This window comes from Marmota monax, unplaced genomic scaffold (genome assembly GCF_021218885.2).
Source record: "Marmota monax isolate L192 unplaced genomic scaffold, Marmota_monax_Labrador192_F-V1.1 WCK01_AAM20220418_F8-fsc00002, whole genome shotgun sequence".
Taxonomy (NCBI): Eukaryota; Metazoa; Chordata; class Mammalia; order Rodentia; family Sciuridae; genus Marmota; species Marmota monax.
In genome coordinates this window covers 22,470,244-22,498,232 of record NW_026693571.1, presented here as the reverse complement: position 1 = coordinate 22,498,232, position 27,989 = coordinate 22,470,244, and the positions used below count along the sequence as shown (strand labels likewise).

Sequence of the window (27,989 nt, the reverse complement as noted above, 5' to 3'; positions counted from 1 at the left end):
TTTATGTATTTTCTTTAAATAGCAGGCAGTAGTTAAAAATTAGAAAAAAGACATGGTAAATTTTTAAAGTGAGGCACCATATATTTAGATATGTGATGAGTGACAGATAAAGTCTAATATTAATAAAGACAAAGTCTAAGATTCATCCATTACTATGCTAAATGTTTTAACTAATTAGGGATCTGTTTCTCCAAAAGAAAGTCAACCTCTCATTAATTGTGAATTTAAACATAAACTTTTTTGCTTATAACCTGTACTTTTATGGATTCTTTATAATCTACTTTAAGCCCTTTATAGCTAAAGAATATAGATTTAAACATCTCAGGCCTATTGGGAGAGAATATATACCAATTTATGTACAAAGGATATAACCAAAATTAAAATATTTTTAAGCTTATGTGATTACTTATCCCATGGGAATTTTAGAAAATATCATGTTATTTAAAATTGAATTGAGGAAGCAAAATTGTGTCTGGGATCAAGATCCTAGATTTAAAACTATCCACAGACTACATTTAGAAGCAGAATTGTTACACGAGGAGTGTTAATTTAGTAAATGTATTTATCACTAATCTTGTTACCACTGAACTAGACAGGTATTTCAGGATGTAGAAATAATAGTCCCTCATTTTTGGAGCATAGACTGTGCATTGGACATTGTGCCAATAAGCACTTGATGTTTATTATTTAGTATTTTATTTAATTACGGTAACCTTGGAATAAAGATAGTATTTTAATAACATTTTACAGATGAGGAAATTTACTAGTATTAAGTAATATGCCCAAAGTCGCAAAAAAGCCCCTAACCTCAGGTAGTTTATAAGTAAGGGAGGAGACAAGATACATAAGGAAGTTATTGTTAATGATAATTTTTAAAACATCTTTTACAAATCAATGTAAAATTATATGTCATACGGTTAATAAATGCCATGAATTAAAAGGAGTGTCTCTACCTCTAGAAACTTGAGTGTTAAATAATACATTAATTGCTTAATATGGAGCACTTAATATAAGTGCAAGATGGGTGTTATTATTCTATTTATTATAAATAGAATTTCTATGGATACCGAGGGGTGGGAGAAGTACCTACTGTGTATAATGCCTGGAAAATGTAAAATTTGGGGCAGAGAATGGAGATGGCCAGAATACAGTTTCTGTGACAGAGAGATAGTTATGATTGGGCAGATCAATTGTCACTTTGCCTAGAAGGCTTTGAATGCCAAGCTGAGCTGTAACTTAGCCCTCTGCCTTCTTAATGGTCCATCTGTTCCTTTTTAATGGTTCCATGCTCTGCTTACATACTTTCTGGTGACAGGGCTCTCATGAAAGGCACCCTTAGTAACAAATGTTTTCCTTTGGGTAATTTTACATATTAGGAAGTACTTCCTTTTATCAAACCAAATCTATTCAACTGTAGATTTGACTCACTGGCATTAGGCAAAGAGAAGGTAGCTGCATAGAGTGAATCCACATGGTAGATACGAGGATTGTGCTCATGCTTCTCTTGAGTTTTTTTAATACCCTGGGCCAGTATTACCAATCCTCACAACCAGAATCCATTAGACTTGGCTTTGAATTCCTATTATCCTGGTTACTCTCTTCTAAGAAAGTTTGGCAACTCTCCTGGAATTAAATTCTGATTTCTTCATATAACATTAAAACTGTTATTTTCAGTTTGTAACTTTTGTTTCATTTATAATTTCTAGTATTGCTTGGTCATAAATTTTTTCCTTGGAACTATGACTATTTAGATTATTAGGGTTTTTTATTTTGTCAAATCCAAATGAATAATTTATTCCTAGAATGAAAATTACTTCTGTTGTATGTTTCAGAAATTATTTAGTTATGGTCTGGGGATGTAGCTGTGTGGTAGAATGTTTGCCTAGCAAGTATAAAGCCCTGAGTCAATCCAGCACCACACATACACATGTAAAATTATTTTATAAAAATATTGAAAATAAGTCTTAATTGTATTATTTGAATACATTAATTATCCTTTTCATGTGTTAATCCCACATTCTGTGCCTTAGAGGTGGCTAAATACTTTTATATAATTATCCCATTTAAGCCTCATGGAAATCTTTTTTAATGATTTTTGGTATACTATAATTACACATAATAGTGGGATTCATTGTGACTTATTTGTGCATGCAAATAACATGATTTGATCACTGTATTCCAAAGTACCTCCCCTTTTTCTCCCCTTTCTCCCCTGATCTCCTTCCGATACTCTGTTCGTCTCCCTTTCTTTCTTTTTTTTTTTTAATTAGTGAACTGTAATTAAACATAAAAGTGGGATTCATTGTGGTAAATTTGTACATGGACAGCAAAGTCTCATGGGAATCTAGCCAGCAAGGTACTATCCTCATTTGAAGTGTACGAAACTGAGGCTTGGAGAAGAAAAATAATTTATCACAAAACTTTTAAAAGGTGTCAATTTAACAACTAATCAATGATGTTTTTGCTTCTTTCCATTAATGCTTTTTATGTTGCCTTTACTGATAATAGTGTTCAACTTTCCCATTAAGAGTATAATTTTAGACTTTTTTTTTTTAGAGAGAGAGAGAGAATTTTAATATTTATTTTTTAGTTTTCGGAGGACACAACATCCTTATTTGCATGTGGTGCTGAGGATCGAACCCAGCGCCGCACGCATGCCAGGCGAGCACGCTACTGCTTGAGCCACATCCCCAGCCCCAAAGACTTTTTATGTATGATAAAAATCAAAGTGCTAGGTGTAATGATGCATACCTATAATCTCAGCAACTAAGGAGGCTGAGGCAGGAGGATCACAAATTCAAGGCCAGCCTGAGCAGCTTAGCAAGATCCAGCCTCAAAATTTAAAAAAACATGAAAAAGAGCTGGGGATGTAGCTCAGTGGTAGAGTGTCACTGGGTTCAATCCCTAGTACAAAAAAAAAAAAAGTACTGTAAGTTTTTCATTGTATAGTCTATTTTAACGGCAAGCATGTTCAAGTTTCTCATTAACCTGATCAGAAATAGTCAAAGATGATGGCTCTGACTCTGTTACACTAGAATTTGCAAGCACAAGAGTAAGCACAAGAGTTAAGGGTGGTGGGAAATGAGTTCAATGGAATTATGTTATGTCCATGTACAAATATGGCATAATGAATCCTGCTATTATGTATAATTATAATGCACCAATTAAAAAGAATACGGTACAATATTTCAAGAAAGTTAAAGTATCTTTAATATGATTTTTCAAAATTGTTTAATATCAGAAGTGCCCCTGGACTACCCCGGGTTTCATGTTTTACTAGAAGGACCTACACAACTCAGTATATAGTTAAACTCATGACTAAGATTTACTATAGCAAAAGAATACAAAACAAAATCAATAAAGGAAAAAGGTGCATGGGACACGCCTGTAAGAAATAAGGCTCAGGTTTCCAAGAGTCTTCTCCCAGTGGAGTCTTGTGGGACGTCCTTAATTCCTTCAATAAGGAGTTGTGGCAAACTGCACCAAGTGTTATCTACAAGATAAGCCGGTCAGAGTCTAAGTACCTAAGGTTTTTAGTAATTGCTTGTTATACGCATCAGAATTCCAAAGTCTCAGAAAGAAAGTATCTATATGGTATAGATTGTTTTTAATTAAAAAAAAAAATGTTGAGGCATGGTAAGCCACTGTTGTCTTTGAGAGAAAGTTTTATTTCACTGTTGGGGACAGTTTACCAGTCAAGCTCCTATATGCCTAAGGTTAGGCAGTCACATATCTGCTGCATTAGGTGTCAGGAGAGATTCAAGAGGAATTGGGCAAATTAGATGCCAGAAGGGTTCATTTGGTAGTATAGTACACATAATTGAATTTGAAAATTCTTTTTATTGAAGTAATCTTTACTTAAATCTTTACTTATAATTTGAGGATATTTATTTTACTAAAGACATTAATATAGTACCTTATCTTTATAAGTCTTTTCTTCCAGCTATCAGTTTCAGTTAGTGAAGGAAGAGAGTTTCTGTGCATAGATTTATTAAGCTACCAGTACTGAAAAGTTTAGCTGTAGGAAGTATTGTTTTGTTATTATTATTATATTTCATTTTAGAAAAATAACCACTATCATATTTTGTCATTTCAAAGCCTGTATTTTATAGTTTGGGCCACCTCAAATTGCTACTTCCTTTGGAGATGTTCTATGTAAAATTGTAAATAAAAAGTGATAATAAAAGTCATATGATTTTCTAAACCAAACCGGAACCAGCAGAGATAAGGTTTCTGTTAAGCATATAACTCTGGTTAAGAGAAAATAATGGTAGGCTAGAATCTTTTCTTCTTAGTGTTAGGAATCCAGAATACAGGACATATCATGTTAGGCAGGGTATGTTGCTTCTTGTTTATTCCTGTATGCATGGTGTAACATCTGGCAGTAGAGTAGGGTTTAGGTTTTACTGAATGAGTGAGCGTGCAAGTGAAAATAGTAACTGGTGAGGTATCAGGAAACAGTTCATAAAATACCAGAAGAATGTGCAGAAGGGGAAACATGGATGCCATTCCATAGAGCTTATGAGGGGCTCTCCAGTAATGTATTATTTTAATATAGATGGTTTTTCTGAAATGTTGAGATGGGCAATTCCTATCATTTAAAGAAATTGGTTCTATGTTTTTCAATAGCCCACTCTCTCATGGTAAACCTTTTAAAGAGAGTTCCCAAAGAAAAAAAAAAAAAAAGCCACTTCTTTTTCTTTACATTTTTTTTTCTGTTTCAAAGAGAAGCAATCCCTGTTGTGATTTTAGAACTTTTTAAATTGATTAATATTTTGTTTTCCTTAAACATTCAATAGATTTGGAAAAGAAAGGGTCATTGCTCATTAGATTGCTATGCTCTCACCAAAACCGTTTCCTGCTTTCCTTTACAGTAATTCTCAGGAGCCTTCTCAGCAATTGGCTTCATCAGCAGCTTCAACTCGGAGCATGCCGGAGACTCTGGAAAGCCCGAGCTCCAGCAGGCCAGGGGTGGCCAGCCTCACAACTGCTGCTGCCTTCAAGCCCGTAGGATCCACCAATGTCATCAAGTCACCAAGCTGGCAACGGCCAAACCAAGCAGGTATTTCAGAGAAATCTCTTCTTCCTTGCTTTTCTTAGTGAGTGTAATTAGAAAAATGTGTGCTGGGATCATGTTAAAATTTGCTAGTGAATCCTGTTCTCAACCATCTAAGCTTCAGAAAGGACAATAAAGAACAACTGTAGCTATTTGTTCTGTGAAGTGTCTCATAAATATTTTCTGTATAATAAACTTGCCCTTTGCTATTCATATTATAGAATTGGGCATTCTCTGTTTCCCAGATTACTCATGAAACATGTTTTGAATTGTAAATTTAGCATATTATTTGATAACCAGTTATATTGCTTAAAAATGTAGCATTTTGGTTTTAATGATATATACAAATAACAGAAGCATCAATAACTATGAAACAGTTATTGAAGAAAGGATCTTTTACTTCCTGTTCTCTGGATAATTATGAAGAAGAATAATTATGACATAATACTAGAAAGAGAATATTTGAATGGTAGGATGGAATACCTTGGGCACAACCTGGAAAGCTGAATTCTCATTTACTTCTACAGATGGTAGCTTTAAGTAAAATCATTTAATCTCTTAGACCCTCAGTTTTCTGATGTAAAAAGTGAAGGGACTCTAAAGCATTTCCTTTTCCTCACAAGACGAACAAAGTTTATCATCATATATGCCTCCGTTAACAGGAAGTTGCAGTTCTGCTTGAAAGTTGCTAATCCCAACCCCAGCTTCATCTCTTTTCACTCTCCATGTTTATTTGTTATCTAGCTATTGATGATTTGCCATCCTTTCTCTGCTGAACTCCATGTCCTCAAACCTATTTGCTGTCCCCTGGTGGCACCTTAAATGCCACATGTCTGAAACTATTATTTTCCATCTCAGTCACCAAAACTAGAACGTAAACTTGATAACTGCCTTCCACCCCATACTCGCGATAACTAATATCAAATGATTCTTTTTAATATTTCTCAATTTTTTTCTGTCATCAAAGCCTTGCCTTGTTTCAGAACCTTGTCATCATTATTTATACAGATTATTTCACAGTGGCATATGTTACATGTTGCCAATTTTACAAAGCTAGAGGTACAGTCATCCTTCAGTATCCAAGTTGTCCCTCAGTGTCCATGATTCCCTGACTCTTTGCAGATACCAAAATCTGCAGATACTCAGGTGCCTTATTTGAAATGACTTGGTATTCACATATTACCTTCTTACATTCTCCTGCATACTTAAATCATCTCTAACTTAATGACTGGAGGGGAAAAAGAAATACCTGTTTAGAAAACACATTTTTTTTCTTTCAAATATTTCCAGTCTGCTGTTGGTTGAACCCATCAGTGTGGAACTGCAGATATGGAGCTCTGAATATATTGGTGTTGGGGGAGAGAGACAGGATAAGACATTATGTAAGATCTAGACCATCTTAAAGAAAAGATTGTTTTATTACATTTGAAAACATAAAATGTTCAGACTAGTATTATTTGCCTCTGAAATTTCTGAACTATCGAGATAGCAAGACCTATTGGGGAGAAAATGCTAGCAAAGCTCAGCCACTTTGAGTTATTTCCGTTTACTGAAAGCCTTTGTATGATGATGGAGATTCACTATAATTATTTTGTATGTGCATTTAATGTGAAAAGTAACTTTCAGAAAAATTCCTTTGGTATGTGTGGTATTTGAAAGCTACCAGAATAATGTTTTGTAAAACAGCAAGGAAAAGACCATATATCTGAGGTTGAACTGAAGGGAGGGCAGAAAGTTTATGTGTACCACAGAACAGAAGTATATGTACTGCTTTTGGAATGAAATTATGGCATTTGCTGGTAAATGGATGGAAATGGAGAATACCATGCTAAGTGAAATATGCCAAATTCAAAGGTCGAATGTTTTTTTCTAATATGCAGAAGCTAGAGTATAATAAAAGAAAGGGAGACCGGAGAATAGGATAACATAAAGATAAAGGAAAGATCAGTAATGTAGGAGTTCAAGAGGCTGAGTGGAGGGATGGGTAAGGGGAGGAAAGAGGATTAATTTTTAGAAAATTATGTTGTATGCATGTATAAATGTATATCAGGTAACCTTGCCTCTATACATAGGTAAAAAGAACCAATCAAATATAAATTAATAGGCCAGTAAAAGGAAGTCTGGTAGAGTAGAGGAAAACGAATGGGAGAGGGGAGGGAGGACAAGAAGGAAAAGTGAGAGGGAAAATCTGGGGGTATCATGAACTGAAATAGAATTTGGTTCAATTTCATAAAAGAAAATATATGTACTGCTTTTGAAAGTTCAGGAATTTATGATCAAAATAACTGCTATGATTCTTTAAAAGAAATCTATTGATATGGAATTCCAGGGGAATACAGTACAACAAAATTACCACAAGAGGGCGACAGAATCCTTTCTTCTCTTAATCTAATTTAATTTTCTTTAATAATCAAAGCAGACAAATCACAGCAACTGCAATCATGATTCATAAGATTAGTATTTGAAATATTTTGCTTTTTTCCAGAAAACCTAAGTAAATTTAACGTGAGCAAAATTATAACAGTATAAAACATTATATATTATATAAGATTATGTAACAATTTTATGAAAAGAAAATGTTTCCCATTGTGAAGTCATAGTTGAATTACATCATAATCCTTAGCTCAAGTCAGAAAATATTTCTTGAGCTTCTTCTCTTTATCTTGTTCTAGGTGCTGGAAATAGTTCTTAATAAGTTGTTATATTAATTATTTGTATTATTTTGTAAAATATTTTTAAGGACACAAAATTCCCAGCCTCTCAAGCTCTTTTATTCTACCTACCCAGAAGTATACCATATTTTTAAAAATAAACAACACCTCAAAATCTATTCTGACTTAGCCTTTGCTAGTCTTAGAGCTTCCTAACACAAGTTTAAAGTTCTTTGATTTAGAGGAGGATCGCTGTCTCCTTGTGGGATCTTGTGCACCTCACAGTTCACCTCTGTAAAGGGTGCCAAGCAAAGGCTAAAAAAGTGAGTGACTGGGCTAGGGCAGGGCCAAATAAAGCAAGAAGGCAAGTGGCAAGTTTCTTTCACATGGAGAATGGCAGACTTCTTTCTTTTGCTAATTGATGGCTGTCCTCTAGTGTCAAGGAGAAAGGGAAAAAAGATCGGATTCTTTTCCCTGCCCCAACCCTGACAGATTACCAAAAACTATTACCACTGAATCATTTTAAGATAATTTCTACAAATTGGACACACACCTGTAATCCCAGGAACTCAGAAGGCTGAGGCAGGAGGATCATAAATTCAAGGCCAACCTTAGCAACTTAGCCAGGCCCTATCTCAAAATAGGAAATAAAAAGGACTGGGTGTGAAACTCAGAATAGAGCATCCTTGGATTCGATCCCTAGTACCAAAATAAATAAATTAATTAATTCCTCCAGGTGGATGGGAGAGAGGGGATCAAAAATTACTAATTATAGTCTGTGATCCACTTGGTTCATTGTAAAATCAGTTTAATGGATTGTTACCAGCATTCGTTTTTATTTTTTATTTTTATTGATACAAATATTTGTACATCTTTATGGGGTATACTGTGATGATTCAATACATGTATATAGTGTGTAATGATGAAATCAGGGTAATAAGCACTTCTGTCTCTTCAAACACTAATTATTTTTACGTGTTGGAAATTTTGTACTCTCCTATGTAGCCAGCATTTTAAAAAAATAAAATAGCATGGAATAGAAAATACCAGAATATTTTAATGTATTATTTTTAACATTCTGAATTTATGAAAATCTGGTTTTAGTGTATTTACATAAACATGTGAATCCACACATGCACACACATACAGATATGTTTTGGGACAAAAAGTAAAGCGTTTTTCTTACTGTGTTTTACATTTTAAAAAATAGTTTAAAGTTACCAGTTTTAAGAAGTATCTTAGTCATACTTTTGTTTATTGAGTGGTGACTTATATCATTTTGAAAACAATGAGACAAAACAAAAAAGACTGCATTGAAAGGCTTGATTAAAATTTTAAGACCTAGGGGCTGGGATTGTGGCTCAGCGGTAGAGCGCTCGCCTAGCACAGGCAGGACCCCGGTTCGATCCTCAGCACCACATAAAAATAAAGGCATTGTGTTGTGTCCATCTACACCTAAAAAAATAAATATTAAAAAAAATTAAGACCTACCACTGCATTATGAGCCTGTCGTAGGTTTCTGTTACATCCACAGAAATTCTGACTTTCAATCTTAGATCATTTCACTCATGGTGTTACATTGCCTGTGGTAGGCAGAAATCTTTCAAAAACACTGTAATGCTAAACCAGTTGATAACTAGAAACTAGGTGTTATGGATCAGTATTGTAGTTTAGATTGGATGATCTGCTTTTTCTCAGGAGTATAGTTTAACATACACCTCCCCACCCCGACACAGACACAATCATGCTTACCAGTGACTCACAAAAAGCTAAATATTTTAGGATGCCAAGTGTTCAAAAATTCATAGTCTTGATGAAAATAGTAAGATACAGGAGAAGTAAGAATCCAAGCCTGAGCTTCATGTCAGCTAGGAAACTCCTACCTCTTTACCCTGTGTCTTTGGCAACACTACTAACGTGAATAAGATGTGATAGTCCCTTTAGAAACATTGACTTGAAACTAGAAAAATATATCAAAGGTGAGATTTTTCTTGTTACTTTTCAAAATTGAGCATTTGTACTTTTGTAAACATATTTAAATTTATTATATTTGTTTCTATTAAAATTTTATGTAAGAAAGCTTCATGTTGTATATAGTTGTATATATGCTGTACATAGTTATTGAGAGGTTCAATATATTTTCAAAACCTTTGTAAATTTAGTGGTAAAATTTGAAAATATGTTTCTGTGTTTATATAGGTGAACTAACTTGCTCTGTAATGCTATTCCTAGAGTCTATGGATACCAGATTAGGTAAATTTAGATCATTGGATGTAAACATATATATAAAATATTACCAACGTAGTCAAATGTTTTTCATAAATCCAGTCTTAGTCACAAAGAGCCACTATGTGTTGGAATACATTAATTTGCTAATTTTAATTTTATCATACACAAAATGAAAATTATTGCTTTGCTAGAAAATAAGCAGTGCCTTGTAAGATCAGCCCCATTGTTCATTGAACCTAGTTTTCTAACTGATGGTGGCTCTAAAGAACAGGAATGTGTGCCCTGTGGGTTATGAATTTTAAAAGGCTAGAGTTTTTGAGCCTGCAGTTTCTTTATTAAAATAAGGATCTAAGAAAAGTTTCTTATAGCATTGTTGTGAAGACCAATGGTATACCATATCAAAGTGCCTAGGTACCTAGAGAATGCTCGAGAGGTTAAGTGTCTGCCCTGTATTCCTTTCTCCATAGCATTAATAGTTTTCACTGTTAACTATCCAGCAAAACAGTTGTCATGTGTCTTACTGCTTGACAACATTTGAAGTACTTTGCTGCCCAGGCGAACTGTTTGCCTTCATAATAGGGCTCTCTGTCACCTTGCAGCCTTGTGCCAATCTTCTTCAGCCTTATTTTGTAAGATTGTTCCTGTGTTTCCTATAGTCCAGTAATGCTGACTTCAGAATTCATACCACTGCTTGGTTCCACACCTCTGTGCTTTGTGCAAGTGGGTTTTTTGTTTGTTTGTTTGTTTGTTAATGTTTTTCTTTCCATCCTTGAGAAACTCCTGTTCACCCTTGAAGACCATTTATCACCTTCTTTATGAAGTTTACTTGAACCATTTAAGTTAACCTGTTCTTTCTCTATGCTCCTACAAAATTTTGGTAATGTCTTTATCATAACATTCATCGTGTTTATTTTAATTATTTACATATGTGTCTTTTTCTGCTATTTTTACATCCCTTGAAGAACAGGAACCAAGTCTTACTAATTATAGCCCCTGAACAATACCTGGCACAGTTTTTGTGGGCCTTCAGTAAATGTCATTGAGAGAATAAGTGGATAAATCAGTTTTTCTTATTTCGAAGATCTTCTTTATTCAATTTGAGGGGTACAGCATTCACTTTCTCTTACTAGACCTAAAATTCCTGTAACAGTCATTGAAGAAAGATGGAAGTACTGTCTGCCAAAGGCAGCTACTAAAAATACTAAATTTCTTGAGGAAGAGATTCCAATCTCATGAAGTATTGAACTCACATAAGAATTAAAGTTTGTGAGTATAAGCTGTATTGTAGTTAGTATTATATTACTTCCATTCAGTAATTTTTCAAAATACTAATAATTCTGAAGTCTTGTAATAGGAAAAAAATTATATTTTTTCCCTCAAAGAATATGGAAATTTACTGTACATAGGAACCAAACAATGGAGTGCAGAGGGAGAACCTTAGGGACATAGGCTCACTTGTTTCATCAAGGTGAACAAATTAAGTTTGGATACAAAGCACAAGTAATAACAGAGAAAAAAAAAGAGTTAAATCAGATTGCAAAACCCAAGACGGAGACATGGAGATCGATGGAAAGAGGAAAAGGAGACTTGGATAAAGTTTAAGGATACAGTCTTGGGGTAGAATATATATTTGTTTATAGTGAAATCTTATTGTATTCAGGAATGGGATTTCAGTGTTTGTGCCTAAAACAGAATCACACTTAGTCAACCACCTTAAACATTTTTAGCAATACATAATACATATAAGACTCTTGAGAGAACTTGGCTTCTTGAAGGAAAAACATGTAGTTCAGAAATTTCTATTGGCAAGACGGAAAGTTGGATAGGTTATTGTAGGGCCTAGTCAGAAAGAGTTTTGACCATAAGAGAACGGACTCGATGCTGAAAGGAAGTTATTAAAAGATTTGTAAACTAGAGATAGTGGGAAAATCGGATTTGCATTATTAAAAGATCATTATAGTGGTCATGTATTTAAGAGATCATTATGATTTCACTGTAGAAATTAAGATTGGAGTCCTGAATGCCATGCAAGAAGTGGTTGAAGTGATCTAGTACAGAAATGTGATAATGAATATTTCTGGGTGCTAGCAATAGATATGGCCAGAATTCTATGGGGACCATAACTGCTGGGTACTTAGAATATATCCCGACTGGAATGCAATGATTCCTGGTGGGATACTTAGCAGCATTTCTTTTAAAACACGGGTGTATGATTTTATTCATAGAGGAACCATACTGTCAGCTCCTTGTCTTGAGGTTTCTCCTGCGTGGATTCAGTCAATCTGAGATGGAAAATATTCCAAAAAAAAATTGCATTTGCACTGAACATATACAGATATTTTTCTTGCTATTATTCCCTAAATATTATAGTATAACAACTATTTATATGGCATTTATGTTGTATTAGTTATTTTTAGTAATTTAGAGATGATTTAAAGTACCCAGGAGGATATGCTTAGGTTATATGCAAATACTATTGCCTATTTGAGCATGTGCAGGAATCCTAGAACCAATCCCCCATGTATTTCAAAGGAGTATTATACTTTGTTCTCAGCAATTCAGACCATGACAGAGAAAATTAGTTGAATATATATTTATATTTTTTAAGTAATGTGTCACATTGCGACATACAAATCTGAATTGATTGCATCTTGTACTGTAGAAATAAGCGGAAGTTTACTTTTATAATCTATCTATCTACTTTATTTATGAAGCTTTTCTTTGTGTGCGTATTTATTTCCCCTAAATAACATTTTCTTCTTTCTCAATTTCACAATTTATGAGATTTGTAATGCTGCTTAATAAATATATTAACACTGTATCTATAATAAGTTATAACTTCTTGACCAAAAATCATTGAATTATGTATTTGCTCACACCCAATTATCATTTTCTATAGAAAACTGTGCTGCTTTATTTCATAGAGCCATTTAGAATAAAACACTTTGCTATGTTTTTTCCCCAGTATTTAGTTTTATCTAGCTGTGCTGAAAATGTTGTTTGCTGTTTTCATTAGCTCATCTTACAGCATGTAATACCACTGTCATGCTTTTTCTAATTGTATATACACACAGCTTCCAGTTGAGTCCTGTTTATTCTTTGTCCCCTGAGGTTGGCAAGAAATTAGTGGCCTTCTTGTATTTTTATTATTAAATGTATCCAAAGAGACAGGAATTTTGCCAAGGAAAATTAGTCGATATTATGGTGACATCCCCCATACACAGTAGTATTGTATCTCTTAATACTCAATATTCTTGACCTCTGATACTCCATATTGAACAAGTATCAGTTTCCCTGCTTTATTATTAAGGTGTCATTCCCTTTATATTAATCAGGTGATGTGTATATAATCTTTTTATTAATGAACTGCTTTTTTTTATAAAACAGGAAGATATCATAATATGTGGTAAAGGCAAGGACTCTTAGCTGACATAAAACTTTTTTTTAAATGTAAGTTGTGTTTCAAAGAAACAATATGAACGATAAAATAAAGGTTTAGATCAGTTCAAGATCTTTGGGGGACAAAGGAAATTTCTTGGTCAAATGAAAAGGAAAAAAAGGCATGAACTCCCATTTCAAAATAAGTACCTAAGGGGCAGAGCCGCCCCCCACCCCCCGCGCCTTCCAGGTAGGCGGATCTGTGACCACCCACAGAACAGGCCCAGCGGCCTGCTGAGGGGCAGAGCCGCCCCCCACCCCCCGTGCCTGCCAGGTAGGCGGAACTGTGACCACCGACAGAAAAGGCCCAGTGGCCCGCGGAGGGGCAGAGCTTCCAATCACTCCTGCAAGGTAGGCGGGCCTGCGACCCACCGGCAGAAGAGGACCAGCGGCCTGCTGAGAGGCAGAGCCGCCCCCTCCCCCTGTGCCGGCAAGGTAGATGGATCTGTGACCACCCACAGAACAGGCCCAGCGGCCTGCTGAGGGGCAGAGCCGCCCCCCACCCCCCGCGCCTGCCAGGTAGGCGGAACTGTGACCACCGACAGAAAAGGCCCAGTGGCCCGCGGAGGGGCAGAGCTGCCAACCACTTCTGCAAGGTAGGCGGGCCTGCGACCCACCGGTAGAACAGGCGCAGCGGCCTGCTGAGAGGCAGAGCCGCCCCCTCCCCCCGCGCCTACAAGGTAGACGGAACTGTGACCACCAACAGAACAGGCCAGACCTGCAACCGACAGACAGAACAGGCCCAGTGGCCTGAGGAAGGGTAGAGCCGCCCCCCCCCAACGCCTGCAAGGTAGGCGGACCTGCAACCCACTGGCAGAACAGCCCCAGAGGCCTACAGAGGGGCAGTGCCGCTGCCTGCGCCTGCAAAGTAGGCAGAACTGCGACCACCGACAGAACAAGCCTAGTGGCCCGCAAAGGGACAGAGCCGCCGCCCGCGCCTGCAAGATAGGCGGACCTGCTACCGACCGGCAGAGCAGGCCCAGCGGCCTGCCGGAGTGGTAGGCACATTGCCCCAATTGGAGGAGGGGCAGAGCCGCTGCCCGCGCCTGCGAGGGAGACTTTGCAACTATACAAGACCAATATAAATATATAGGGGAAAATTCAATAGCACAACAGTTTCACCAAGTAGAAAGTAACGCGAACAGTATGAAGAGACAAGGAAAGAAAGGACCACAAGCAATGCAGGTCAACTCAACCTTAGAAGAGGTAATAGCTGCAGCAGATGGAATGTCAGATAAAGAATTCAGGATATACATGCTTCAGATGATCTGGAGTCTCAAGGAAGACATCAGACAGCAAAATCAGACAATGAAAGATCACTTCAACAATGAATTACATAAACAAATCCAAGAAGCAAAAGATCAACTATACAGGGAGATAGAGGTTATAAAAAACAAACAAACAGAAATCCTAGAAATGCAGGAAGCAATAAACCAACTTAAAAACTCAATGGAGAATACTACCATCAGAGTAGAATACTTAGAAGATAGAACATCAGATAATGAAGATAAAGTATTTCAACTTGAAAAGAACATAGACAGCTCAGCAAGACTGTTAAGAAACCATGAGCAGAACATCCAAGAAATATGGGATAACATCAAGAGACCAAATTTAAGAGTCATTGGGATACAGGAAGGGACAGAGTTTCAAACCAAAGGAATGAGCAATCTATTCAATGAAATAATACGAGAAAACTTCCCAGACTTGAAGAAAGAGACAAAATCCCAAATCCTAGAAGCCTACAGGACGCCGAATGTGCAAAATCATAAGAGACCCACACCTAGACACATTATAATGAAGATGCCCAACATACAGAATAAGGAGAGAATTTTAAAAGCTCCAAGAGAAAGGAAGCAGATCACATTTAGGGGTAAGCCAATCAGGATAACAGCTGATCTTTCAACACAGACTCTGAAAGCTAGAAGATCCTGGAATAACATATTTCAAACACTGAAAGAAAATGGGTTCCAACCAAGAATTGTGTTTCCAGCGAAATTAAGCTTCAGGATGGAAGATGAAATTAAAACCTTCCACGATAAACAAAAGTTAAAAGAATTTGCAGCTAGAAAACCATCTCTTCAAAACATCCCTGGCAAAACATTACAGGAAGAGGAAATGGAAAATAACAATGAAAACCAACAGTGGGAGGTAGGACAGTAAAGGGGGGAAAAATAATCAAAGAGGAAAACAAACCATGTTTAGTAACATAAATAAACAAATATGGCTGGAAGAACAACCCATATCTCAATAATAACCCTAAATGTTAATGGCTTAAACTCACCAATTAAGAGACACAGGCTAGTAGAATGGATCACAAAACAAGACCCAACAATATGCTGCCTACAGGAGACGCATTTGATAGGAAAAGACATACATAGGCTGAAGGTGAAAGGTTGGGAAAAATCATATCACTCATATGGACTTCGGAAACAAGCAGGAGTGTCCATACTCATATCAAATAAAATAGATTTCAAGCCAAAGTTAATCAAAAGGGACAAAGAGGGACACTACATACTGCTTAAGGGAACCATACACCAACAAGACATAACAATCATAAATATATATGCCCCAAACAATGGTGCAGCTATGTTCATCAAACAAACTCTTCTCAAGTTCAAGAGTCTAATAGACCACCATACAATAATCATGGGAGACTTCAACACACCTCTCTCGCCACTGGACAGATCTTCCAAACAAAAGTTGAATAAGGAAACTATAGAACTCAATAACACAATTAATAACCTAGACTTAATTGACATATATAGAATATACCACCCAACATCAAGCAGTTACACTTTTTTCTCAGCAGCACATGGATGCTTCTCAAAAATAAATCATATATTATGTCACAGGGCAACTCTTAGACAATATAAAGGAGTAGAGATAATACCATGCATCCTATCTGATCATAATGGAATGGAACTGAAAATCAACGATAAAAGAAGGAAGGAAAAAGAATACATCACTTGGAGAATGAACAATAGGTTACTGAATGATCAATGGGTTATAGAAGACATCAAGGAGGAAATTAAAAAATTCTTAGAGATTAATGAAAACACAGACACAACATATCGGAATCTATGGGACACATTGAAAGCAGTTCTAAGAGGAAAATTCATTGCTTGGAGTTCATTCCTTAAAAAAACAAAAAAACCAACAAATAAATGATCTCATACTTCATCTCAAAATCCTAGAAAAAGAAGAGCAAAACAACAGCAAAAGAAGTAGAAGGCAAGAAATAATTAAAATCAGAGCTGAAATTAATGAAATCGAAACAAAAGAAACAATTGAAAAAATTGACAAAACTAAAAGTTGGTTCTTTGAAAAAATAAACAAAATCGACAGACCCTTAGCCATGCTAGCGAAGAGAAGAAGAGAGAGAACTCAAATTACTAGCATACGGGATGAAAAAGGCAATATCACAACAGACACTTCAGAAATACAGAAGATAATCAAAAATTATTTTGAATCCTTATACTCCAATAAATTAGAAGATAGTGAAGGCATCGATAAATTTCTTAAGTCATATGATCTGCCCAGATTGAGTCAGGAGGATATAGACAACCTAAACAGACCAATATCAATCGAGGAAATAGAAGAAACCATCAAAAGACTACCAACTAAGAAAAGCCCAGGACCGGATGGGTATACAGCAGAATTTTACAAAACCTTTAAAGAGGAACTAATACCAATACTTTTCAAGCTACTTCAGGAAATAGAAAAAGAGGGAGAACTTCCAAATTCATTCTATGGTCTGATACCTAAACCAGACAAAGACACTTCAAAGAAAGAAAACTTCAGACCAATATCTCTAATGAACCTAGATGCAAAAATCCTCAATAAAATTCTGGCGAATTGGATACAAAAACATATCAAAAAAATTGTGCACCATGATCAAGTAGGATTCATCCCTGGGATGCAAGGCTGGTTCAATATACGGAAATCAATAAATGTTATTCACCACATCAATAGATTTAAAAATAAGAACCATATGATCATCTCGATAGATGCGGAAAAAGCATTTGACAAAGTACAGCATCCCTTTATGTTCAAAACTCTAGAAAAACTAGGGATAACAGGAACATACCTCAATATTGTAAAAGCAATCTATGCTAAGCCTCAGGCTAGCCTCATTCTGAATGGAGAAAAATTGAAGGCATTCCCTCTAAAATCTGGAACAAGACAGGGATGCCCTCTCTCACCACTTCTGTTCAACATAGTTCTCGAAACACTGGCCAGAGCAATTAGACGAAAGAAATTAAAGGCATCAAAATAGGAAAAGAAGAACTTAAATTATCACTATTTGCAGATGACATGATTCTATACCTAGCAGACCCAAAAGGGTCTACAAAGAAACTATTAGAGCTAATAAATGAATTCAGCAAAGTGGCAGGATATAAAATCAACACGCATAAATCAAAAGCATTCCTGTATATCAGCGACAAATCCTCTGAAATGGAAATGAGGACAACCACTCCATTCACAATATCTTCAAAAAAAATAAAATACTTGGGAATCAACCTAACAAAAGAGGTGAAAGACTTATACAATGAAAACTACAGAACCCTAAAGAGAGAAATAGAAGAAGATCTTAGAAGATGGAAAAATATACCCTGTTCATGGATAGGCAGAACTAACATCATCAAAATGGCGATATTACCAAAAGTTCTCTATAGGTTTAATGCAATGCCAATCAAAATCCCAACGGCATTTCTTGTAGAAATAGAGAAAGCAATCGTGAAATTCATATGGAAAAATAAAAGACCCAGAATAGCAAAAACAATGCTAAGCAGGAAGTGTGAATCAGGCGGTATAGCGATACCAGACTTCAAACTATACTACAGAGCAATAGTAACAAAAACAGCATGGTACTGGTACCAAAACAGGCGGGTGGACCAATGGTACAGAATAGAGGACACAGAAACCAATCCACAAAACTACAACTATCTTATATTTGATAAAGGTGCTAAAAGCATGCAATGGAGGAAGGATAGCATCTTCAACAAATGGTGCTGGGAAAACTGGAAATCCATATGCAACAAAATGAAACTGAATCCCTTTCTCTCGCCATGCACAAAAGTGAATTCAAAATGGATCAAGGAGCTTGATATCAAATCAGAGACGCACCGTCTGATAGAAGAAAAAGTTGGCTACGATCTACAGTCGGTGGGGTCGGGCTCCAAATTCCTCAATAGGACACCCATAGCACAAAAGTTAATAACTAGAATCAACAAATGGGACTTACTCAAACTAAAAAGTTTTTTCTCAGCAAAAGAAACAGTAAGAGAGGTAAATAGAGAGCCTACATCCTGGGAACAAATCTTTACTCCTCACACTTCAGATAGGGCCCTAATATCCAGAGTATACAAAGAACTCAAAAAATTAGACAATAAGAGAACAAACAACCCAATCAACAAATGGGCCAAGGACCTGAACAGACACTTCTCAGAGGAGGACATAACAATCAATCAACAAGTACATGAAAAAATGCTCACCATCTCTAGCAGTCAGAGAAATGCAAATCAAAACCACCCTAAGATACCATCTCACTCCAGTAAGATTGGCAGCCATTATGAAGTCAAACAACAACAAGTGCTGGCGAGGATGTGGGGAAAAGGGTACACTTGTACATTGCTGGTGGGACTGCAAATTGGTGCAGCCAATTTGGAAAGCAGTATGGAGATTTCTTGGAAAGCTGGGAATGGAGCCACCATTTGACCCAGCTATTCCCCTTCTCGGTCTATTCCCTAAAGACCTAAAAAGAGCATGCTACAGGGACATTGCTACATCGATGTTCATAGCAGCACAATTCACAATAGCAAGACTGTGGAACCAACCTAGATGCCCTTCAATAGATGAATGGATAAAAAAAAATGTGGCATTTATACACAATGGAGTATTACTCTGCATTAAAAAATGACAAAATCATAGAATTTACAGGGAAATGGATGGCATTAGAGCAGATTATGCTAAGTGAAGCTAGCCAATCCCTAAAAAACAAATGCCAAATGTCTTCTTTGATATAAGGAGAGTAACTAAGAACAGAGTAGGGTCGAAGAGCATGAGAAGAAGATTAACATTAAACAGGGATGAGAGGTGGGAGGGAAAGGGAGAGAGAAGGGAAAATGCATGGAAATGGAAGGAGACCCTCAGAGTTATACAAAAGTACATACAAGAGGAAGTGAGGGGAAAGGGAAAAATAATACAAGGGGGACAAATATATGTCAGTAGAGGGGGCAGAGAGAGAAGAGGGGAGGGGAGGGGAGGGGAGGGGAGGGGGGATATTAGAGGATAGGAAAGGCAGCAGAACACAACAGACACTAGTATGGCAATATGTAAATCAGTGGATGTGTAACTGATGTGATTCTGCAATCTGTATATGGGGTAAAAATGGGAGCTCATAACCCACTTGAATCAAAGTGTGAAATATGATATATCAAGAACTATGTAATGTTTTGAACAGCCAACAATAAAAAATAAAAAAATAAATAAAAAATACAGGCCCAGTCCATTACTATGTTATCAGAAGGACAGTTATGTAAAACCTTAGCCAAATATCAAATGTTTGGATGAATGGAAATTGCAGTGTCTCAAATTCAACTTTTGAAAGACTATACCTGCAAATATAGAAAAATTTCTGCAAGTAATCATTTACTTAAAAAAAATTCAGTAGTGGGGATTGGTGGTTGAATTCAGGGTCTAGCAAACGCTAAGCAAGTATTTTACCACTGAGCTACATACCCATCCTGAGTAAAAATTTCTTAAGGGTTTGTTTGATTTTTTAATTCAATGTATATTACTCTTGTTTATTTGCTTTGTTTTAAAATAGATTTTTGTTCAAAGAGATAAAATATACCAAAGTAAAAGTCAAAAAAAAAAATAAGTACCTAGTTAACTTTAGCTCCTGTGGCACCCTGTCTGGAGGAACATTTACCATCCCCCATTTGGGGGTTTGGAACTCATGAATACAGTGTACAGCCCAGAAGGGAACAGACTACCTCATTTAACCATGAAATTCTGGGTATCCTTAACTGGGGTAGTAATAATTTTTTGTGATATTTTGAATTTCAAAAATTATCTTTATTCAGAGTACACATTAAATAATATCATTACAATTAAAATACACATTATCTTACCAATGAGGAAACAGTTTTAGAGAAGTCAAAGGAATTGTGCAGAATCCTATAGTGAGATGATCCTAGTAATTTAGACTCGGAATAGTGTATTTTCCTGTAATAAAGATAATAACATCAGTGAATATATATTTAGATTTCTTTAGCAATAGAGATAGAATAGAAAAGATTCCATCCTTGGAAAGATAAGATAAACTAGGTACCTGGCAACTGCTAAGATTTGTTTCAAGTAACATGTTCTTTGTATCTAAATTTCATTCTTGAAATTCAGACTGTTTAGCTATGAGATTCTAGTTCATTCTGTGCTTAATCATACCATGTCTCTGGTATATGCTACATTTTAGCAATAAAGACAAGCTTATTTACTTCATTATGGACAGAGCTTTGGAGAGATCTGATATATTCTTTGTTTTCTGTTTTCAAGGAAGACTCAGATATATTTGTGAGATTTGATTAGATCAAAACTGAATGATGTGCATCTCAGTTATAAGTGGATATAAATTCTATCTTTTATTTGAAGTCTAAAGGAGATAGGGGTGAGAAAGGAAATTACTGTTTCTACAACCACCCCAAATTTCATTGTAGGCTTCGTGCTACACTAATAAATCGAGATAACTAGATTTGCTTAGCTAAGATGGATAGATTTATTGGTTCCATCTTAAAATTTTTATACGAATAAGTAAAATCATACCAGTTGCATGTATTTTATCTCTTCTAATAATGTTTTATTGCCATCTGCTCCCCTGCATTTTGATATCATTATATAGTCCACTTGCCATGAAGGTCTGAGTGGAGCCATTCATTTTCAAAATTGATGTGTGAAGCATCTAAATATTTTGTATCTTCTTATAAAATGAGTAGATTTTTGTTTAAAATTATTATGATTCTTAGGAAAAAAAGAAATGTAACAACCATTAACCACCTGCTTTCTTTCTTCTAAATGTTCTTTTATTGGGATATATTTTTATGTTGAAAGCTTCAAGTACACATCTGTGAAAGCTCTTCTTTCTCCCTGTTTTTCTTTTATCCTGACATTAATGAATTAAATCTTTTATAAAAGAAAATATCTTGATTTGTCTATAAATGCTTTTCATAAAGAATTACTACATCTTATAAATTGCATATGCTTTAAGTCAGGCATTAGGTTAGGATAATATGGTTCTTGCTCACATGTAGCCCACCACTTATTTTTGTAAATGAAGTTTTATTGAAGCACAGCCATACATATTGTCTGTGGCTACTTTCATGCTGCAATGGCAGAGTTGAATACTTACAAAAGAGTTTGAAAGTCTCATAAAGTCGTAAATATTTACTCTCTGGCTCTTTACAGAAAGTATATAAACTCTAGGCTTAAACCATATGAATAAGAAAAATTTTGTGCTTGATAATTCTGCACAGGAGGTGAAAACTTTATTGGGGGGTGGGCTGTGAACACCCTTTTCAGCACTAATGTTGCGACACAGTGCATATTTGTTCGTCTATCTTACCCTCCCAAAGATAAACCATTTGGAGGCAGATGTCATATCCCTGGATGAATCTTTCATACCAGAAGAATTCCTGGGTCTAAACATTGTATGTCTCTTAAGTACTTTATGAGTGAATGGATGTTTTATTTGTTAACCATGTAAGATCTTATGTCAAAGCATAATAATAACTGACATTTATGAAATATTTCTTAAAATTCAAGGAGCCATAAGTAAACATTTTATTTACATTGCCTCATTTTACTTTCTCACATTTTGAGGTAGTTATTATTGCTGTTTTACATACAAGGAAACATAAGACCCAGAATGATGACATTTCTAATGTCACAGCTAGAAAACAATAGAACTGTGAACCAAGTGTATCTTAACATTATGTCATTATGTTAGATATATTGCCTTACTCCAGCCTTAAAAGAGCTAAGTGACAGTTCTTTTTAAAAAAAGTGTGAAAAATCAAACATACTTTTGAATAGTGATAATAAAATTGTTTTTTTATAACTTCATTTTATTTATTTATTTTTATGTGGTGCTGAGGATCAAAACCCAGTGCCTCATACATGTAAGGCAAGCGCTCTGCCACTGAGCCACAATCCCAGCCCTAAAGTTTTTTTTTTTTAATTTCAGAGATCTAATGACTTTAAATGAGAATTAGATCTTAAGAGAAAAGTTATAAAGACATGAGGACATTTCCTGATTTTAAAATTTTACAGCCATATGTATTCATCATTAGAGACATTGTGAATCAATATTGTTTGACATGAGAAACCTCCCTAATTTTTTCCTTTCTGCTTTAATTATTTTCCCCTACATGACGCATATTCTATTTGTATGAGTGATTTAAGCCATAGATACCACCTTCTTTTTTAAAAATTTTTTTAGTTGTCGATGGTCCTTTATTTTATTTATATGTGGTGCTGAGAATCGAACCCAGTGCCTCACACATGCTAGGCAAGTGTTCTACCACTGAGCCACAACCCCAGTCCCATGATACCACCTTCTTTTATCTTTGAGTTTAGGCTTCTTTTTCATTTATATGAGATTAACCTATTTTGGTTTCCTTACTTAGGAAACGTGACATGCCAGAACTCTAGATTTATTGTGAGTATGACATAATTTTAATGTATGTTCTTACAAGTTTTTTCATCCAATATGAGCAAAATTCTACAAATTTAATATTTCAAATTAGTTTTTAGCTTACATAATCTATAAAACTTTGCCAGTGATCCTCTTTAGTATACCTGATGTAATGAATTATGCCTGTTTTTTTTTAATATTTTCTTTGTCCCCCCCCTTTGTTCTTTATGTCTTTTTAATTTTTAATGACACAAACCACATTGGCCTCTCACAATTAAAGTATGGACTTGTCTTCCCATTTTTAAATTACAATTGCAATGATATTGAGAATATTCAGAAAATTCTGCATTCATTGGATAGATAGATTTTTTTACTTTAATTGAATGATGGCAAAACCAGATACTTTAACATCTTGTTTCTTTGTTTGCAATGTACATGCTGGGTTTCTTTTACTTGTAACTCTGACCAAATGGAAGTCTTCTACATAACGTCAGTCAGTGTGGGAAAAAAGACAAGTCTGTGTGTTCCCAATTTTTGATTACGTGTGATGTAAGAAATTAAAAAGAGAACTAAACCTAATCCAAGTCCCATGTTCACTTTAATTAAGACAGTCTCGATCTAGTTTAATCTGTGTTCTTAAAGTTGAAAGACTGGTTGCTAATGGAAGAAACTAACCTCCTGAAGTTGCGGAAATACTTGATACTTAGCCTTGGGTGCACCTGTTCCAGTTCTTTATGGCATACATACCAGCATTCTCTACTGCTTAGAAAAATGATAATAGTTTAATCTGTCCAATTTTGCTTTTAATCATTGAGTTTAAAAAAAAATCCTTGATTCCATTTAATAAAAATTACATAAACCTCTTCATAATGCTCTCTGATCTTAGATCTTGGCTTAACTTTTTCCATTTCAGTTGGATATGATTTCATGCCCGGATTACGAAGAGTAGACTGCTGTTTATTCTTCCAAAGCAAAGAGCTTGACAGACAAAATGCACAGATCCTGTGCTTCTCTTGGCCACCATCTGTCTGGGATGGTTGGGGAAGGGGCAGAGAAGAAAGCACTGACTGTGTACAATAATATGAAAGCTTGCTGCCATCACTGCTGCCCAATTTAGTATGTGTAAAATTTCTGCCATACCTTTGAGGACATATTCTGAGATGCTGAATTATGATACTTTATCTCCCCCAAGAGTGCCAGAACGTCACTTTGATGTATCCCAGTTATTTATATAAGTATAGCATTAACCTCCACGTTTTCAACAGGAACACCCCTTGCAATTCAGCCAGTTGTTTCTCACACCATAAATTCACGGATGACTTCTGCCTTGTGAACATTTGTCTTTTCTTTTTGCAGTGGGGGACATTTGTATTCATAGATACTTTCAATACAAACCTTAACTTCTAACAATGAGACTGAAATATTACAGGATTTTTAAATAAGGAATCAGAAATACTTTATGGTTATCCCTAGATTGATTCCCATAATTTTCTTTGTTGCTTTATCTTAATCCAAATGTAGTGGTTGAAGTATTTACAGCTCTATGGAGTTTGTACAACAAAATGGATTTAGTGGTTCTTTCCTGTTTGTCCATGGCAAAAGTATTAAATCTGCAATTATGTTTCTCTTATAAGATTTTTTAAAATTTAAACATGAAGTCTCAAACATTTTTCAAAACATGGATATTCAGCCTTATAGCCATATGTTTTATTTAAGGAACCTTGTATCCATTAATTATAATGATTAAAAAGCATAGGCAGCTAGGTTTAGGGAAAGAAAGAACTCTGTAGGAAATTAAACTTGTCATTTACAAATACATGAATGGCTTAAAGGTGATAATCTAAGCTGTTAAGGACACCAGGGTAAATAAAAAATAATGCTTTCATACATTATTCCTAAATTTATTCTTGTAGGCTCAGTAGGGAAATTAAAATAGCAAAAATTAATCATTTCAGTTATCACTAACCTCTCCTCTGAACTGGCCTGGAAGTTAGTATTTTCAGGTTTAGATCAAATTGAGGAGATCTGCCTTCATATAATGTATCAAGGCAGTCACTGGCAAAGCCATACCTTGGCAAGAATTGATACATGATAAATGCTTGATGAATAAATGCAATAGGGATGTAGCCTTTGGAGTCAAACAGACATGGTTCTGGGTTCAAGAGCCTGCATTCTCCCTTCATTGGCTTCCATGACATATTCTGCTGGTGTTTATCCTACCTATGTCCATCCCTAAAGTGTTTATTATTTGCTTTCTACCTAAGGAGCTTTTCTTCCTTCATGATGCACTTTTCCTAAACTACCTCACTCCCATGACTCAAATGTCATCAATATGCTGGTGACCCCTGTTCAGTTTTTCTAGTTTTGATATTTCTAATAAGTTCACATATTCAACAAACTGTCTGGGCTAAAATGAACCACAGGTGCCTCCAACTAAAAAAAAAAAAAAAAAAAAGGCGGGGGGTGCACCCTTTGAGGGAAAAGACCAATCTTGCTCTTATCCTCTACTGTGCATTCATTCACATGTAGCAGAGTGCCTGCCACTGTATAGGATTTTGATATATAGTTGTTAAATGACTAAATATCTATACTAGTAAACGATTCCTCACACTTATACAATACATTAGTTAGCTTTCTGTTAGTATAACAGAATACCTGGGATAATCCACTTAAAGAGTAAAGGTTTATTCTGGCTCGCAGTTTTGGAAGTTTCAGTCCATGGTCAATTGGCTCCTACTACATTTAGCCTGTGGCATCATTGCAGGAGTGCACAGTGAGGAAATCCAATCACCGCATGGCCAAGAATGAAAGAGAGGAAGAGACTGGGATCCACCAGTCCCTTCCAGGGCATGCCCCAATGATGTCCCACTAGGTCCCATCTCTTAAAGGTCCTACCACCTTCCACTAGCACCATGGTCTGGAGACACCAAGCTGTTAACATATGTGCCTTTGAGGGGCATTTCAGGTCCAAACTAGAGCATCTTCTATAACATAATTGATCTGTAACCTTCTTTAAACTCCATGGGGGCAGAAATTATGTCTGTCTTGTTCACAGTGGTAAAACCCAGCACATTGCTTGATTCATAGTAGTTGTTCAGAAAACATTTATTTTATTTCATTATTCGGCACATCCTTGGGCAAGTCATTTATCCTTTCTGAGCTTTATATTCTTGAGCTATAAAATAGTAATAATGGCAATTTATGGTGTCATTGTAAAAATGAAACAGTGTAGTTATCCTCTATTTCTTTTAACTCTAACATTAAAAAGTTCAAATATATATAAATGTGTATATATATACATATATGTATATACATATGTATGTATATTAATAAAGACTTGGTTTCTTCTGCATATATGTTACAAAGGATGTAGTGATAGAGGGAATTATAGATTAGAAGGAATTTAAGAGACAAGTATAATATATGGACCTTATTTGGATCCTGTTTAATACTGCAGTGGGAGATATATGGTAGCTGTACATTTTCTAGTACACTGAACCTGTGAATATGTTGTGTTATGTGGCAGAGGAGAATTGAGGATACAAATGGAGTTAAAATTGCTCATCAGTCAACCTTAAGATGGGGGAGATTATCCTAGTGGAACTCAGTGTATATCATAAGGCTCTTCAGAAGTGGAACAGGGAAGAATGAAGAGAGGATCAGAGTGACACAATGTGAAAAGGGCTTTATCTTGTATTGCTGTCTTTGAAGATGTTGGACCTGGCCATAAACCAGAGACTTTGGGCAGTCTATAGAAACTAGGGAATAAATTTCCCTAAATCCTTCAGTAGAAAGAAACATCCTGCCAATACCTTGATTTTGATCCAGCAATATCTGTATAGGAAAACTACAAGAATATAAGCTTATGGGTTTTTTAATATTATTTTTTAGTTGTGGTTGAACACAATACCTTTATTTTACTTATTTTTATATGGTGCTGAGTATTGAACCCAGGGCCTCTTGTGTGCTAGGCAAGTGTTGTACCACTGAGCCACAACCCCAGCCCTGACTGTGTTGTTTTTAAGGCAAGATGTTTTGGTAATTTATTATAGTAGCAATAGGAAACTAATACAGTATATAATAAGAAAAAAATTAATTTGATTGTTTGATGATATTAAGGAATAATTTTAATTGTGATAAAAACATTATAATGTTTTTAGAAGAGTATTTTAGGTATACTGCAATATTATGGATTAAATGCTATATCTCAAATTTACTTAAAAATAATCTAAAAGATGACAGAGAAATAAGTAAGAAATCAAACATGATCAGTTATGAAGTCATAATGGTTAAAGCTTGATTCTTTGCCTTTGTTAAATTTTACTGGTTTTCAAAATAATGAATTGGTTCCTTACCATCCTGTAGAGATTATAAATGTGGGTTTTTTAAAACTCTAGAATCATTGTGGACTTAGAATTTGAACATACTAGATTATTTCAGTCCCACGTAATTATTAATAATGCTCAAACTGCCCTATCTGCTTCTTCCAATCCTTTTGATACAACCCCAGTAGTGTTGCCTGCTTTCTAATTTGAAACGATATTCTATACTATCACTGTTCATTTTTTGGCCCATCCTAGAATCACCAATTTCTCTAGAATCTTGTTCTCTTTAATATAGAAAGAATAATTTTGTATTGGAGTCCTTCTTCTGTAAGCAAACATTTATTGGGCAATAAGCCAGGGACTATTCTAGGTGCTAGGGAGAGAGCAATGAACAAAGTAGACAGCATGCGTGGCCTCAAGGTATGGAGAGACAGCTGATTAACAATTTTTAAAAAGTGTATGATACATCAGATGGTGATGGGTGCAATGGCGAAAGATAAACCAGTTAAGGAATACAGGGAGTGCTGGCTTGGCAGGGGGTGTGTGCGGTTTTGCATAGGGCAGTCAAAAAAGCAACAATGACAATATGGGAAAGAGGG

General features: G+C 35.5%; 1 protein-coding gene across 8 annotated transcripts in view; it reads left to right on the top strand.

Moving 5' to 3' along the window:
• The window catches only part of Pdlim5 (PDZ and LIM domain 5), a 223,942-nt gene that overhangs the window by 162,986 nt on the left and 32,967 nt on the right, over positions 1-27,989 (top strand). For all 8 annotated transcript variants that reach the window (XM_058583847.1, XM_046458913.2, XM_046458911.2 and 5 more), the window contains one exon: positions 4,875-5,062. In XM_058583847.1, coding sequence (XP_058439830.1) covers positions 4,875-5,062 — 188 coding nt within the window. The remainder of the gene's footprint in view (positions 1-4,874; positions 5,063-27,989) is intronic.